The sequence below is a fragment of the Lineus longissimus genome, chromosome 3, assembly GCF_910592395.1.
Source record: "Lineus longissimus chromosome 3, tnLinLong1.2, whole genome shotgun sequence".
Lineage (NCBI taxonomy): Eukaryota > Metazoa > Nemertea > Pilidiophora > Heteronemertea > Lineidae > Lineus > Lineus longissimus.
The window spans coordinates 22,491,485-22,506,436 of NC_088310.1; the positions used below are offsets into that span (position 1 = coordinate 22,491,485).

Sequence of the window (14,952 nt, forward strand, 5' to 3'; positions counted from 1 at the left end):
AGAGAATGAGTCGATTCCTCTTCGAAAATTAAGTAAGAAGTTATGTAAATTTATCATATACAATTCAATTTATTACTCTGCGTGAATATATATAAGCGATTAGCTGCTTTCAGTAGCAAATGAAGTTGCCACCACGCATTTCTCCATCACAATGACATCCAACAAAACTACTTGCTTTGGATGGCTGACAGGAAACATCGCAATAGTTCAGTGGACAGGTCGAAATTGATTCCCCCGCAATCGAAATAGTTGTCAAAGGTAGAATGATCACACGTCTTACACAGGATGTTGATATGTTTACCTCTCGTCCGGATTGTGGGAGATTGCTGTCTAGTGACGCCAAAGCCAAGATGTCTAGAGCTTTTACGAGAAATGACATAAAAAAAGAAGAAGTTTCCTTTAATTAAGATTACATTTCGATGCGAATATATCACAGAAAGGTTTCATAACCTAGGTATATGGAAAGTAGCACATCTGGACTCATAGGAAACAACGTTTAGTCTACATGTACATCAGCCGTATTGGCAAAACATAGCTGGCAAAACAGTCGGAAGTCGTGTTTGGCAAACCCATATTACAAAAGTAAAATACATCAAATCTATTCCCTCTCAGAAAAGGTGGTTCTAAACTTGTGGCCATCAAAGCCATCTCTAAGTTTTGATACCCAACAGCAAAGCCGTTTCTTTGATCAATGAGGCCAATAAGATATACATGTAGATACACCATACGACCAAGAGGCTAGGTATACATTACAATCTCAGATAAGATATAATGTCTTATATATTGTCTTATACTTTAAAGAATACAATTGATGAGGAATACAAATAGAGTAATAGACATCTTTACCACAAAAAGAATAGACTTTCGGCGAAATCTCACCATGTGCTGAATATGCGGTTATAGGAATATATGAAAATATGGTTCAAAATTAACCCTCTATCTGATGTGAATTAACAAATCATCCCAAATTTTGTTGCCATAAGCCAGTAAGTATTCGTATCGTATAAATATTGACCTACATGTAAGCAATCTGACTTCATGCAACACATTACTATATGGAAACATTTGACATGATTTTATCGCCCTTATCATGTATTGCATCCCCTGAGCTGGAATGTAGGAACTCACATTTTAGGGAGATTCCAACATTCAGCAAGCAGGTGAAGATCATTTCAATACAAGTTCTACTCATGTGATCCAATCGAATCCTGTGATCCGGAAATAGGTATAGCCCTCCCCAGCTTTTCTTCGACCTTGACCATTCGTTCGTCCATCTTGCGGTCAAGGTCACCAACAATCCGTTCAAGCCTGTTCATTATTTTGATCATGTCTTTCTGATCTCTAATCGCCTCCCTCTCATCTGTCAATTTTCTCCTTTCTTCCTTCATGACATCTTGCTCTGTCTAAAACCAAAGCAAATATATATCTATAGTACTTATGACAAGCGTACACTCAAACTACGAGTCCAAAATAATACAACGTTTTATCCGTTGGCCTACTCGTTTCATGCTATCTATACACAACTGCGAATAACCAAATGTGTCCCTTCTTTCAAAACAAACAAAGGAACTTTGTACTATAACAGTCCCCCTGCAGTTTGGTGCTACATATATTTCGCATAACGCCTTACCTTCCAAGCCTGTACGGACTTGCACTGCTCAAATATTGAAGATGTTGACAAGACCCAGTTATTCACGAACGGGTTGTTGCTTTTTCTGAGTACGATTTGTTCGTAGTTGTCGCTGTTTGAGCCCTTGCCTGGTTGCTTCTTGAAGCGAAGGCACGCAATTTGCCTCAGTTTAAACCAGAGACGCTCTGTGTCCAGCAGATACGAAACCTGCATGCTAATCGTCCGAGACCTTGATCGCTCTTGGACCTTAGTTGTATCACCAACAGCCAAACCAGTCTGTAAGATGACAAGAGGGCATTTAGCCAATGTCTATGACGGCACGAGTCACAGTCCCTTTTTTCTTAGTCGAATATCAATGTTCCGACTCCGTTACGCCTCTGGACTTAAAATTTTTGATGTCGCAGCTAGAGATGTGATCTTATGACGTATTTCTCCGAATGACTGGTCATAGATATTATATATAATATCAATCACGAAATTTACAGCTATACATCTTGTCGGGACAGAATCTTTCTTTGAAACTGAGTGTCCTACATAATCACCAGGCATGATTTTAAGATTTAGGACCAGCGGACCGCAACTCATCATACCCCTTAAGGCTGACTTACCAGCAAATTCATAACCAAGACAGCCATAACAACCAGAAAGAGAGTGAAGAGTATGTACGTCATCGCTCCATACCATATCTGGGCGTCCCTCCTCCACATGGTGTCGTCTTCATCTCGACGATGGAATATGCCGTCATACTCCATCTCTCCAATCATCATGACTGATGTCTTGTACAGGGAAATCCCCTCATTGCCAAATGGGATCTACGATAATACAAAAAAGCTGTGTTGGTCGATATTGAATAAGAAATTTCATGGATTGCTTCTTTTCTCTCGATCATCTTCTGGAATTTAGGATGAGTTACGAGCCACGATTGTGGTGATGATACATGGATATGGTGCCAGACGTACCATTGAGGCGACGTTTATTCGAACTTCTGTTTGGTCAACTCTTCATTTTCTCTGCTTGTCTAGATCGAGGACGAGCAATCTGTACACTTGGTACAGAAAAAGATGTCCTGGTATGCTCACACGTGTCCTTCATTATTCGTTCTTAAAAACATATAATGTCAGATAGTTTTAGATTTTGCAGACTCACTCCTGTATTCTGAAAGGCTTCTTCTTAGAATCGGTATATTAAAGGCTTGTCACATAATCTTACCTGGTTCCCTAGGAGACAATAGAATGAGAGAGCAAAGGCAACTATGAGAAGGAAGAACACGGGAAAGAACTGGAGGAAGGAAACAAAGACTGTGGCGAACATCACCGCGTATATGCCAAACACGGGCACCTTCCTTATGTACAGTAGCAGATGGATCCAGCCGAAAAACAATGACACAGAACCAAGCTGCCATTGCCAGCCCTGCAAATAAACAATTGCTGCATTTATACTCAATTTCGATTTGATTGATAAATTGAGTGATTAAATTCAGTCACGGCAAAATAATAATAATAATAATAATAATAATATTCAAATGATTTATAGTGCCAGAATCCACTCAGAGTGATCGGTGACACTTTACAAAAGAGAGACATATTAGGAGTGGTAGCGACCAAAGAAATAGGATTTAAGATACGATTTGAAGACCGAGATGCTGGCACCTTCTCTCGCACTTCGTGGAAGTTGATTCCAGAGCCTTGGGGCTGCAGTGGAGAAGGCTCGGTCGCCAAACGTTATCAACCTACTCCTTGGTCGCACCAACAATGGGCCAACAGATGAGGAACGGAGACTGCTAAGCTGTATTACTATCATTGATTTAGAATACCAACTTCTTACTCTTACCAATCTGATCCCAGTTTCTGTTTGGCATGGTTGCTCGACATCAACAACGACCAGGAAGGTCGCTATATGGAAGGTCACGTATATGATGATCTCTATCCAATGAACTGCGCTCGCGAAATAGACCCAACCCGATGCTAGGATTCGTTGGATGGTCTGAAGAAAAATCACCATAGTGGAACTAAATGCTTTTGCCTGGATCGTGTTAACTCTGTTCCCGTAGAGTTTCATATTTGTGACACTCCTTCACTTAATATTTTGCAGCACCCTAGATTAGTATGGATGTGGTACCGTATGATTTTTTCTCCTCCTTCGAAAGCAGTTTACCAGTAAATTAAGGAACTACGGCATTGAATTAGAGTTTTGATGTCAACCTTATACACATATACCTCCATAACCAAACAAGAATAAGTTAGATTCAAAATGCTTGTATCAACATGACCGATTGATTGATTGATTCGTTCATTTCTGAGACGGAGCATCGATATCCTTACCTCTCTTATCACTTGTTCAAAGCATAAGACCATGATCAGATATTTACATATTTTGGCAAGGATTGGTACTTCCACCGGGGTGCCTTTGTCTCTTGCGAACTGCTGTACCTTCTCACAGAAAATGCCTTTATATTTTCCAAGCTCTGTCATGTTCCTGAAATGGAAGTAGTCACAGAGCGATATATGAGGCGTTCATCTTACCCTCTGGAACTTTCATGACAGAAAACCGGCACGATCTGCGAACCAATGGGTGTTAGCACACCCTCGTCCTCGCTTTGGAATCGATATGTTACCATACCGATAATTTAGGAATCCTACTCGAATAATTACAGTTCAATCTACTCAATGTTATCAATGTCAGCTCGGGAACAATTTTGAAGACGTGGGTCTCATGTGTGAGGAGGGCCTAGATGTGCGCAAACCAGAACGTTGTGTCTATTCATTAGACTTAATACATGTAGGAAAATGATCTGCTAATTTATTTTACACCAACTTGGGTACCTGCACATGAAAGCATAAACTTCCACTCACATGAAATGATGAGGCGCCATTGGAGCTACGGACAGAACATACACAGTCAGTACCGTCAGAAAGAGAGCATAGATGGACAGGTTAATGCAGTAGAATGCCTTGCCGAAACGTAGCCACTTGTGTCGTAGGAGGGCAATAACTAGTGGATGGGAGAGGAGATCAAACCTATCATGGTGCATCTGCGTAAAACGAAGGAGAAATCATATACTGAGAACACTGACTGAGTAGGAGAGAAAGCTGTTATTAGTCATGTTATGGAAGCGTGGGGCAATGTGAGCGAATCAAATGTACAGTAAACCTTGCATAATCACTGACTCTACTTCAGGAAATTTTTTGTCAGTTCCATTATACACAACACCAATAGACTCGGAAGTTGGACTTGGGTCTTGGAGTCGGAAGACCGGACCTATCCAATTCATCCCATATAGAGGATCCGGTGTATGCGAGGCTGGTATATGCGAGGTTTACTCTGTTAGTTTGTGCCAGTTAGCATTATCTTAGCCTCTGTGAGGGAAGTATCTCAGCTTCATCGAGTGTGACGAATTTACATACCGGAACTGTACATGAAAAGGGTACTTTCCAGAAAATTGTTAATACATACCAGCTGTGTTTCTCGACATTATTGGACAGTTACATGACCGAAAGCATCACAGTTGGTGACTTTAAGGAAATTTATAACTGCATAGGAAACATTTATGTAATGGCGTTAACACTCATATGCGATGATTTACACCTACCATCAGTCTGAGACAATGGTGTTGATTGGTTACCATTCCATTGATGCCTAAACGATGAATAAGACTCACAGGATTAATATCAACACTCAAATTATGGAATTACATGAATATGAGTGATGGCCTATTTTAAAAGAAGCATGTACAGGTGTCGGCTTGACATGTTTTATGTTAATACTCTCAAAATTTAGAAAATGCAACATTATAGATGTACGTCTCAGTGCAAATCGAACAAATTAAAGCGAAACGATCCGCAGGCACGTAGTACAATGGTGAGGATTACGCCATAATAACAAAAAATATACTTTCAAACGCATGCCACGTGCTCCGAAATTCCTCGTCAAACTTTGAAGGGAAGTGGAATCTCCAGCCAACATGATGTACTCACTTGAGTCGTCTAAGCACTTGTAGTTGAAGGTGTACTCGGCTTCGCCTTCACGCAGATCTCTACTCTTCACTGTGCACTGATACAAGACAGCTTTTGCAACCTCTGTAATCCAAAAGTTTGGCTGAAAATATTTGCTCCGAGATTGTCCAACTAAGAAGTATTAGCGTAAAAACCAATGCTGTCGTGTATTTCAATTTAAAAGACAAAGATAAGTCTTCTTGGCTAGCGATCGTACAGTATTTACTCCGTGGGATTTCCAGGTTCTTGGATCCCGATTACACTGGAACGTACCTGGCATATTGATGATAAGTTTCTTTAGGGGGGCATCCTCTTCCTGGTCTTGACCACTTTGTACACATTCCTCCCAACGATCTGACATGATTAGCGCGAGAGCAGTATCCCTGAAGAAAACAACAGTAAGGATTGTGTATGTTGTTGCGGAGACGATACTATGGTAATGCTATCTAAAATAGCAATACCATTGAAATACGGAATGAAGCAAAGAAAAGAGTTTGGGAGTTAAGTAGATACACTTGGTTCTCAAAATTTGCCCAGAGAGCCAACAACCAAAACAGCTTACAGATGTACCTTTGGTTTTCCTTGATTGCAAGATCGAGGCATGTTTCTCCGTTTTTAGTTTTCTTGTTGATGTCTAGTTGCTTCCTGTCATGGATAAACAACTTAACCACGTTATCCTTTCCTTGTTGGCATGCCAGGTGCAGTGGTGTCCTCTGAAAGAATCGTTACAACTCACGTAATGCAATCTTCTTTTCCAGATGTTCCTCCTGGTAACTTTCCAAAAAGCGTTGCCCAGATGGACACTACTAACGCCAAATAGTCTCGTTATCATATTGTGGCAATTTACTTTTCATCTCGGCTGTGTTCTTAGCCATAGCCTTTGAACATCATCGGTGTTTTTTTGCGTAATGGACATGATTTAATTCATTCTTAAATTCATAGACTCATCATTCTGATATCCTTACCCCTTGATCATCTTCTGCGTTAACTGACGCATCTCTGTATAACAGAAATCCGCACGTCCTCGTCCATCCCTCTCTTGCTGCTATGTGGAGGGCAGTTTGATCGTTCGAATTCCTGTTGATAAAAGGGATGGTTGAACTGCATAAGTGGTGCAATAACTATGAAAGACACCCACCTCCTAAAACAGTTGACAGTTACTGTAAGATGCTTAAAGGCAGGGAGAATAGCTCCCTATAATGTAGTGAAACTTGTCAGTATCGATGTGTAAACCTTCACTCCGCGGTCTCTCCATGGATAAAGGTCGGCAAATAAAGGTAGGGCCTCAGCGAATTTCATTTAGTGTGGTTTAGAATTAATAGTAGTTCTCAATAGACTGAATGGTTTTGATATTTAAGTACCTAGCTTCAATATTTGCTTTCCCCTTATAGATGAGAACCCTGACCACCTGATGCTGTCCTGCTAGAGCTGCGAGATGAAGGGCCGTGTTCCCGTGCTTGTCCTCCATGTTCACCATTGACGGCAAGGCAATAATAAGCTCTCTAACTACCCTAGGATGGCAAAGAATTGCATAAGTCATAATATGTGTTATTCAAAAAACATCACTAGTAAAGAGTTCGTCATGAAAATTGGGGAGAAATCTGCAAGCAATCGCGGTAGACTTTTAAGGTCTTCATGTTTAACTCCGGAAGATATAGTTGAAAGCATAAGAAAGAGCTTAGCAAGCAATCCAACAGAAAGATGGAGCATCGTTGGCAGATCACCGACCTGTCATTGTTTTTGCTCCTCAAAAATCAGACATTTGATAGAAAGAACCTTTGAAAAAAATGTAAAATATCGAACAGAGATGTCTGGCTTGGTTGGTATCTTAAAAAGAAAACATGTCTGAGTAGATTACGATTATCTTGGCGTCACTTACATTTTCCTTCCATTCTGACTGGCAAGGTGAATGGGTGTTTTGTGATCATCGTTTTTCATGGAAAGGTCCGCTTTGTAGCTTATTAGACACTGGAAAATAAATACAGATACTCATCGATATAAATTAGTGCCCAAACTTTCATCTGTTGTCAGTTTTTCGCAGGTTACTACATGTACATCGATGAGCCAGTCTGTCCTTAATAATTCGAGAAATATTCGCTCCTTTACCTGGACTGCTTCAACACTGCCCTTCTCAGCTGCACAGTGTAGTGGAGCATTTCCTTCGAAGTTCTGTGAATCTATCAGTTCATCTTCTTCTATGTAATTTTCTTTGACGCATTGAAGCACGACCTAGAATGAAATGGCGTCTAGACTTGACAAGTAGCGCATTCGATTACTTGCACCGCGGCAAGAGTTTACCCGCGTGACGTCACTAATAGGGGCTGTTGCGCCTGGCCTCAGTTAGCTGAAGTATAAACAGTGTTGCTGAGCAGGTTACTTCGGCTACCAACCCATAGTATTCAGAAAAAATGGCAGACGATGCCTTGTGTGACGGGAGAAAATCAGTTCCACCGTGTCCACTTGCAAAATGTGGCCGACGTGACAAAATGTCTTCCCTTCACGTGACGTATCTAAACCATATTGACAGAATTAGAGTTTAGATTCTCGTGTCCTACCTTGATAACGCCAGGGTGGTTGGTCTCGGCTCCAAGGTGAACGGCGTTCCTCTCATTATTGTCCGTGGCAGTAATATCTGCGTCTCTGTCGAGCAAGGTTGTTATGGTCTTAGGATTCCCGGCATTGGCAGCCACTAGCAAGGGAGTCAAGGCATCAGGTTTGTTCCTTAGCTCAAGGTTGGCACCCCTGTGCGAGACATACACAAATGCATACAGCACAACACTAAGTGCGTCGACGTAAAATATTTCAAGGCATTTACACTAGTCTCGTTGTACATTTGGAAAGGCTTTAAAACCTGCGCTTGGTAGATCTCTGTTACCAATTAAATAATTAAATAAAGATAGTGCTGCTAAAAATGCTATATCAAATGACTCCAGCTCCAATATCCTTCTCATTCGATCACTTGCTTTCAACAAACAACTACCCCTACCCGTACTGTACCTACCAATCTAAAAGCAACGTGCATATTTCATGATTATCTAGCACAGCCGCGAGGTGAAGTGCGGTGGCGTGGTGATCATTCACTTCGTCTACTATGGCTCCCTTCTCGAGCAAAAGTACCACAATTCTTGTATCCCCAGCGACAGCAGCCAGATGGAGTGCAGTGTTTTTTCCTAGTCCCGCGATTGACACGTCAGCACCTGGAATATAAGTCCGCCGGGTGGATCCATATAAAATTATAAACTTTTTTATGAAAAGAACCCCTCTTTGGTGAACCTTTGATTATCTTTTAAAATGAGACACACCGGACTAACTATTTCATCTGGTTTAAGTTAGTTGGGCATCTTTGTATTTCAGTGATGACATTACATCCTGAATATATGGAGGCCCCTGTTCAAATGTTAGTTGCATTATGGGAATTGGTTATTAATTCTTAGGCAAGGACGTAATGCTGACTTCTTGTACTGCTGCTCTATGAAGAGGAACAACCTCCTTAAAAAAAGTCAACTTGCTCCATTTGAACATTAATGGAAAACACGAGTACCATCTACAACCGTCAGATTACTGAACCTCTATATCAAACCTTTGACAATGGATACTACTCCATACTACTCCGATTTGCCTGTTAAATCGGCGAATAGCTAGCGGATACGCGATCACAAACCTTGAGAGGACCTTAAACAAACGATTATCACCCATAACTCTCCTGCTCACCTTTCTCTATACAAAGTCTAGCAACATCAAAATGCCTGTTCCCTAGCGCTACATGGAGTGGCGTCTGTCCGTCGGCGTCCTTTACATTTACAATCTCTTCCAGGGATGTTTCGGAAACCACAAACCTTTCTGCAGTTTTGAGCAAAAGGTCAACCATCTCCAGGTTTCCCCTCAAGCAGGCGAGATGTAAGGGTGAAGACGATGTCTGCTCTTGGTCGTCCACCCGAATCATACCATCAACATCATCTAACGTGTCCATGTTGTCGATGATGACCCTTGCTACTTTGTTTCTGTTTAAAGTGATGGCCAGTTGAAGGGCAGTCAAGCCGTTCTTGTCAGTATCCTGTCAATAAATTATTGATCATCTTATAATGCGCCGATGTGAAGAAGTCTTAGATCCAGGTTAGAAAGTCCAGGGATCGAAACAGTTGGAAGTTTTCGGAATTCCCCCGAAACGACAATCTCCATGAATGTCCTCCTGATAAACATAGTCTCTAAATTTGATAGGCGTTCACGTGGGCGTTTCGGGTGCTTTGCGAAAACTCCGTGAGCTTTCTAGTCAAGGGTCTTGAACAATTCAAAATGATACAAGGGGCTTACACTTATTCTTCTGTCTCACCTTAAGAATCCGCTTGTCTTTTTCAAGAAGGATCGACGCCGCTTCTGGGTTCCCCCACATGGTGGCATAGTGGATCGGACTTTGACTGTCGTCATCCTTCTTGAAAACGTCTGCCCCTTTATTTACTAAATATTCCACGATCTTCGTCTTTGTGTCTATTGGCTGGAATTGAAACGTGTTCATCTTGGCTAATTCAACATCGTAGTTGCTGTTATCACAGTGTGCATTGCATGTCTTTGGCGCCATTGCTGCCACTGGAGTTTGGGAACACTGCATTAGTGTTCTCAGACGCCACTTCTAAGACAAACTTTAATGAACCGACTGCAAACGACAATTATAATTAGGCTTGGACTTCTCCGTTATCACAGTTCCATTTCACATAGCGGCCACTCTGATGCTCGCTAATTCACCAGAGGAGAGGTTGTCACTGATTCCGGTATTGAAATGTTTATAGCAACGGTGGCAAGTTTTCTTAAAATTGTAACACTTACCACCTGCTTCCTGCCACTGATTGCCAAGTGTAGAGGTGTCGCTCCGGATTCACCCTTTCCGTTCAGCAATTGCTTAACATCTGTAACAGCAACCAACATGTTAGGAAGGGGCTAAAGTGCTCCTGAAATCTGTCGAAGATGGTTCTGTTTATAATTTGGCTTCAGCGGAAACGTTTACGGCGGGTCATCGTATTTTGGAGGTTGAGAACAGCGACTTATGAAATATCCTTTTATGTGCGTATACATCGATTTCGAGATTCCTTTAAAGCTATAATTTATTGTTCACCTCCTACTCACTTTCTTTCCCAGTTCCCTCCAGCATTTTAACTAGCACCTCGACGCACTGCAATTGGCCATACTTTGCCGCAACATGTAACGGACTGCCCATTGAAGCATCGGATTCGCGGATGCGGAACACATGGTCAATCAAGTCATGCCGCCTTGCTAATGCTGCTGTCATCTTCTCAGCATCACCATCCCTGGCATACTGAAGGGCAATTGTATGCCTAATTGTACTACTTATGATTCGAAGCTCAGTTTAACAGATCTCAGGAACACAAGATTTGCGTCCCCTAGAGTTTTTTAAGGGAAATGAAAAGATCCGGTGCCTATGTAGGCCTATTGATTTGGTTCTTTTAACAATTGGCAGTGAATAATTCAATAGACACAAAGGATCGGTACCCAACCTACTACGACGTAGTATACTAAATTTGTTAATAACTGCCATCGACTACCATCTCCATACGGAGAAGATGACAAGCTTATACCTGATCTAGTGTGTTCTTCAGCTTCTCCAGCGTATGCTCATACTTTGGGTTGAATTTGGCCCAAGGAGAGCTTGCCAGATCAATCTGAAAATGAGATGAGAATGACTTTGTGTAGTACTTTTTTTCAAATTCCATCAGCAAGCTGTCAATCTGTTTACATTTATCCGCATGGTTGTGATCTACATACAAGGATCCCTGGAACATTTATTTGGTAAGAAAAGCTGCATCTTCACAAGATTCACATCACTGATCAATTTGGAAATATGAAAAGTAACATGTACCAACGAATATAATAAGTTCCAATCTACCAACGAATGACTTAGTGCGATTTATCCAAGGTGGTTGCTGGACCTGCGCCCTCTCCCCTCAAATCAGCGAGCAAGGGCAGTGCGCATTGTGTGATCATGTGAAAAACTGAGCCTTTTTGACACCAGGACAATCAACTATTCTTACATCATCAATCAGTATTTGTATATCACTTTCCTCATCTTGGGGTGTCTCAATCGGTTTTAGAAGTAAAGGATTTTCCCTGCCATCGATCTGTCAAAAAACAAGATATCAGAAGCAGTGAAATACAACAAATCCTGGCGTGATAAAACTAAATCAAGCAAAGAAATGAGCTATCTTTGCTGCTTACAAAGTGCCCATTGCTGGCACTGACGACACGATTGGTAACTGCGAAGAGATACTGTGACTTACATGACTTAGCGCTTATTTGAGTGCTGACAGATAAGCAGTCAAGCTGGTAACGGTTGAATGATAAGAAAATGAGACACTATTTGCCGTTTACTTGAGTGCCGGCAGAGAAGAACTGGTAAACGATTGTTGATTGGAAAAGAGTCTTTACCGAAGCACTGGTCGGGAAACAGCCATTTCTGCAGCTTTGTCAGGCAGTTAGGGCCGACAGGGAAGGACTCATGCTTTTGGTGAACGGGGTTGGCTGGCAGCTTGTCTGAGCACCCAACGCTAGTCTTGTAATATGGACTACTACTTTCTGAGCGCCGACAGCCATGAAACGCTTGATTCGAGTAGCACCTGGTCTTGGCCTATCAGTAATCACTAAGAAAACGAGCGCATGAATTAGTTCAGCACGCCTGGAAATAATTATCATCAACTTACTTGTGGACTTAGTGAAAAATCATCTTCAGTGTCTTCCTCTCGGTCTGGTCGATTTCGCTTCCGTCTTTCCATCCATTTCTTCATCGTGGTGAACTTACAGTAAAATCAACTTAATGATCAACACCTATTATAATATTAATTTCAGAGGTGAGTTGTGTTGCTGGATGGAAGGTCAATCATCAACGGCAGCATGACAACCTAACTCCGACTACAGGTTCCAATTGATCGATAAATCGTCGAACGCCAAATGGTCCCGGATGGGCTGACTAATTTTATAACTATCGTCATCGTTATTTAGGCATGTCAGTCACATACACTACAATGCATCTTTGTTTACACGGACAAAAATAATGTACATATGCAATAATTAAATCCCAGTTGCCCGAAGATATACAGCTATTGCCCTAGATATATAATAAGGCCGATTAGATTTTCTAGGACACCTTTTTCCTAGGGTGTCAAAAGTTTCAAATGTCCATGTACGTACATATACGTACAAACATGAATTAATAGCCAAGAGTTTTCTCGTTGATTATAAATGACGTCATCATTACTTGCCTTTCTCAGATTCTACCGATGGAGGCGTAAAGGGAAATGATGTATGAATAACTTGATATTGATATAATTCAACAGATTCGGATTTGGTCGGCGAGGGGGTTGGGACAAGGTGTGGTCAGTGTTGTTGCCGATAAATGGCTAGGTTTGCTGAAGTTCACTTAATATACATATTGTAAGCATATAGCGATCCTTCGATTTTAAGAGTAGACCCCAGGGCTCCTAGGCAGTTATTCCGCTGCGCGAGAAGTATCCCGCTAACCAAATATGTATGTAAGCACTGGAACACACGATGCAACGCGACCTAATTTGAGGCATTGGATTGCCCATTATGGATCATTACGGAACAAAACAAAAATGTTTTGCTTAGTAATGATCCATAATGTTCTGATCAAGCCTAGCCGAGTCATCAAATCTATTGTCACCATCAAAACCCTCACACTGGGTTTCTGGGGAGATAGAGCCGCTAGATTTGTTGACAAGAACCGTGTTACAAGAGATTGTGTCAAAAATACACGACATTTCTTGCTCGGGCTTTTGAGAAAAAACGCGGTATCACTAACATGACTGAAGAGATTGGCACCGCAACAATCAGTTCTATTTCAGGTCACGATCAGTCGATCGCAGTTGCATTAAAGAACCATCATCGGAAGGGGTACAATGCTGCTATTGAAATTAAATGAAATTACTATTAGATTTATCCTACGTTTATATGCTCCCGATAGATGGCCAATTCGTAGCCGCTATAGGCCAATCACGCGGGCCATTCTCTGAAATGTAATGCAGGAGTGTGGTTGAGTCGCCCCAGAAATCGCGTTTAGTCGATGGAAACCTTCCTTAACTGCTATGCTTAGGTTTCCGCTGAATGCGATTTTGTCTTAATCGCACAGCGCATGCTACATTCAAATCGCAAAGCAAAAGCTTTTGATTCCGTCTGGATGCAGTGAGGCGAATTCCAGCTACTGGGAAGTGGTTAAGTACATTGTACTCTGACCGAATCACCACTAAGTGCCAGTATACAGTCGAAATAAACTTAAACCAAGCAACTCAGCTGTATCTATCTTTCCTTCCTAACTTAACCTTTAAATACCACCGAAAGCCAAAATATCAAACTTTGCAAAATAATGTTACCAAAACCGAAAACATTTAATAATTGATACTTATTTACATAATTTTCTTTGTATCAAAACATCTCCTGATAGTGTTGACGCCAAGGGAAAACATTTTCTAAAGTAAACCACTTCTCGATAGCTCTTTTATCTGAGCTACAGAAGTAAGCCCATGCATCCTGGAAAGACGACAGAAAATGTGAGTATAAAACCAATCGCAAGTTAATTGCTCATCTTCATCGTAGACATGTCCGCATCACCGATACCGTTATCGCTTGTTGTCATTTTGGCATGTTTGGGACTGGGAATCCAGTTCAAAACAGACGACAATTACGGTACGCTGGACAACATATTTAGATAACATTTCACGATTAATCTCCAAATGGCGTTTGACCACCGGACTATAATGCTCAACCAACCGCTCCAGCAAAGTGAAATATGATTTCTGTCAATGGAAGTGAAAAACGATGGATGGCATCTTCGTCAGTGGTTTTCATCTAGTGAAAACTTCCATGTTGAAGAAAGCTTTGACTGATAAAATGACGGTTTTCGAAGTGCCATGCAAGTTCTAGGTATCAAAGGAGAGTTTTTTCTAGGAGTACGCAGCAATGTTCCGAGTAGAAATGTTCAATTGATGAAGAATACAATGTATAAATAAACAATTACATGTATTCACATTTTACGTTACATGTAGGTATTCACGAAAGAAATCTCCGTAACCTAATTTTTCTGGATCACACCCATGGTCTTTAATCACGGAGCTTTTGGGGATTAAACAATCATGTAGGGTTGCGTAGTATCGTGAAATCTGAAGCAAATTTATTCATTTTGACATGTTTTGTATTTCAGTCAGATATACACGTAGTGGCCCGCCACCTGGATACACCATGAGGCCAGGCCGCTGCCTTGGACCCGTCCTCCGGTTCTACCGCCACACGCATCTGAACGGATGTTGTAAC

General features: G+C 41.4%; 1 protein-coding gene across 1 annotated transcript; it reads right to left on the minus strand.

The window, feature by feature from the left end:
• Nucleotides 1–393: 393 nt before the first annotated feature.
• LOC135484251 (transient receptor potential cation channel subfamily A member 1 homolog) lies at nucleotides 394–12,532 on the minus strand. Its single transcript, XM_064765560.1, has 24 exons — nucleotides 12,330–12,532; nucleotides 11,664–11,750; nucleotides 11,211–11,294; nucleotides 10,741–10,930; nucleotides 10,444–10,523; nucleotides 9,953–10,114; nucleotides 9,334–9,676; nucleotides 8,624–8,819; nucleotides 8,178–8,364; nucleotides 7,729–7,851; nucleotides 7,502–7,590; nucleotides 6,984–7,133; nucleotides 6,588–6,699; nucleotides 6,193–6,335; nucleotides 5,896–6,005; nucleotides 5,605–5,706; nucleotides 5,220–5,266; nucleotides 4,483–4,661; nucleotides 3,952–4,105; nucleotides 3,461–3,613; nucleotides 2,840–3,040; nucleotides 2,239–2,442; nucleotides 1,631–1,906; nucleotides 394–1,403 (listed from the first exon to the last, which is right to left on the minus strand). The coding sequence occupies exons 1-24, from the start codon at nucleotides 12,411–12,413 to the stop codon at nucleotides 1,185–1,187; spliced, it is 3,675 nt and encodes a 1,224-aa protein (XP_064621630.1). The 5' UTR covers nucleotides 12,414–12,532; the 3' UTR covers nucleotides 394–1,184.
• Nucleotides 12,533–14,952: the final 2,420 nt, after the last annotated feature.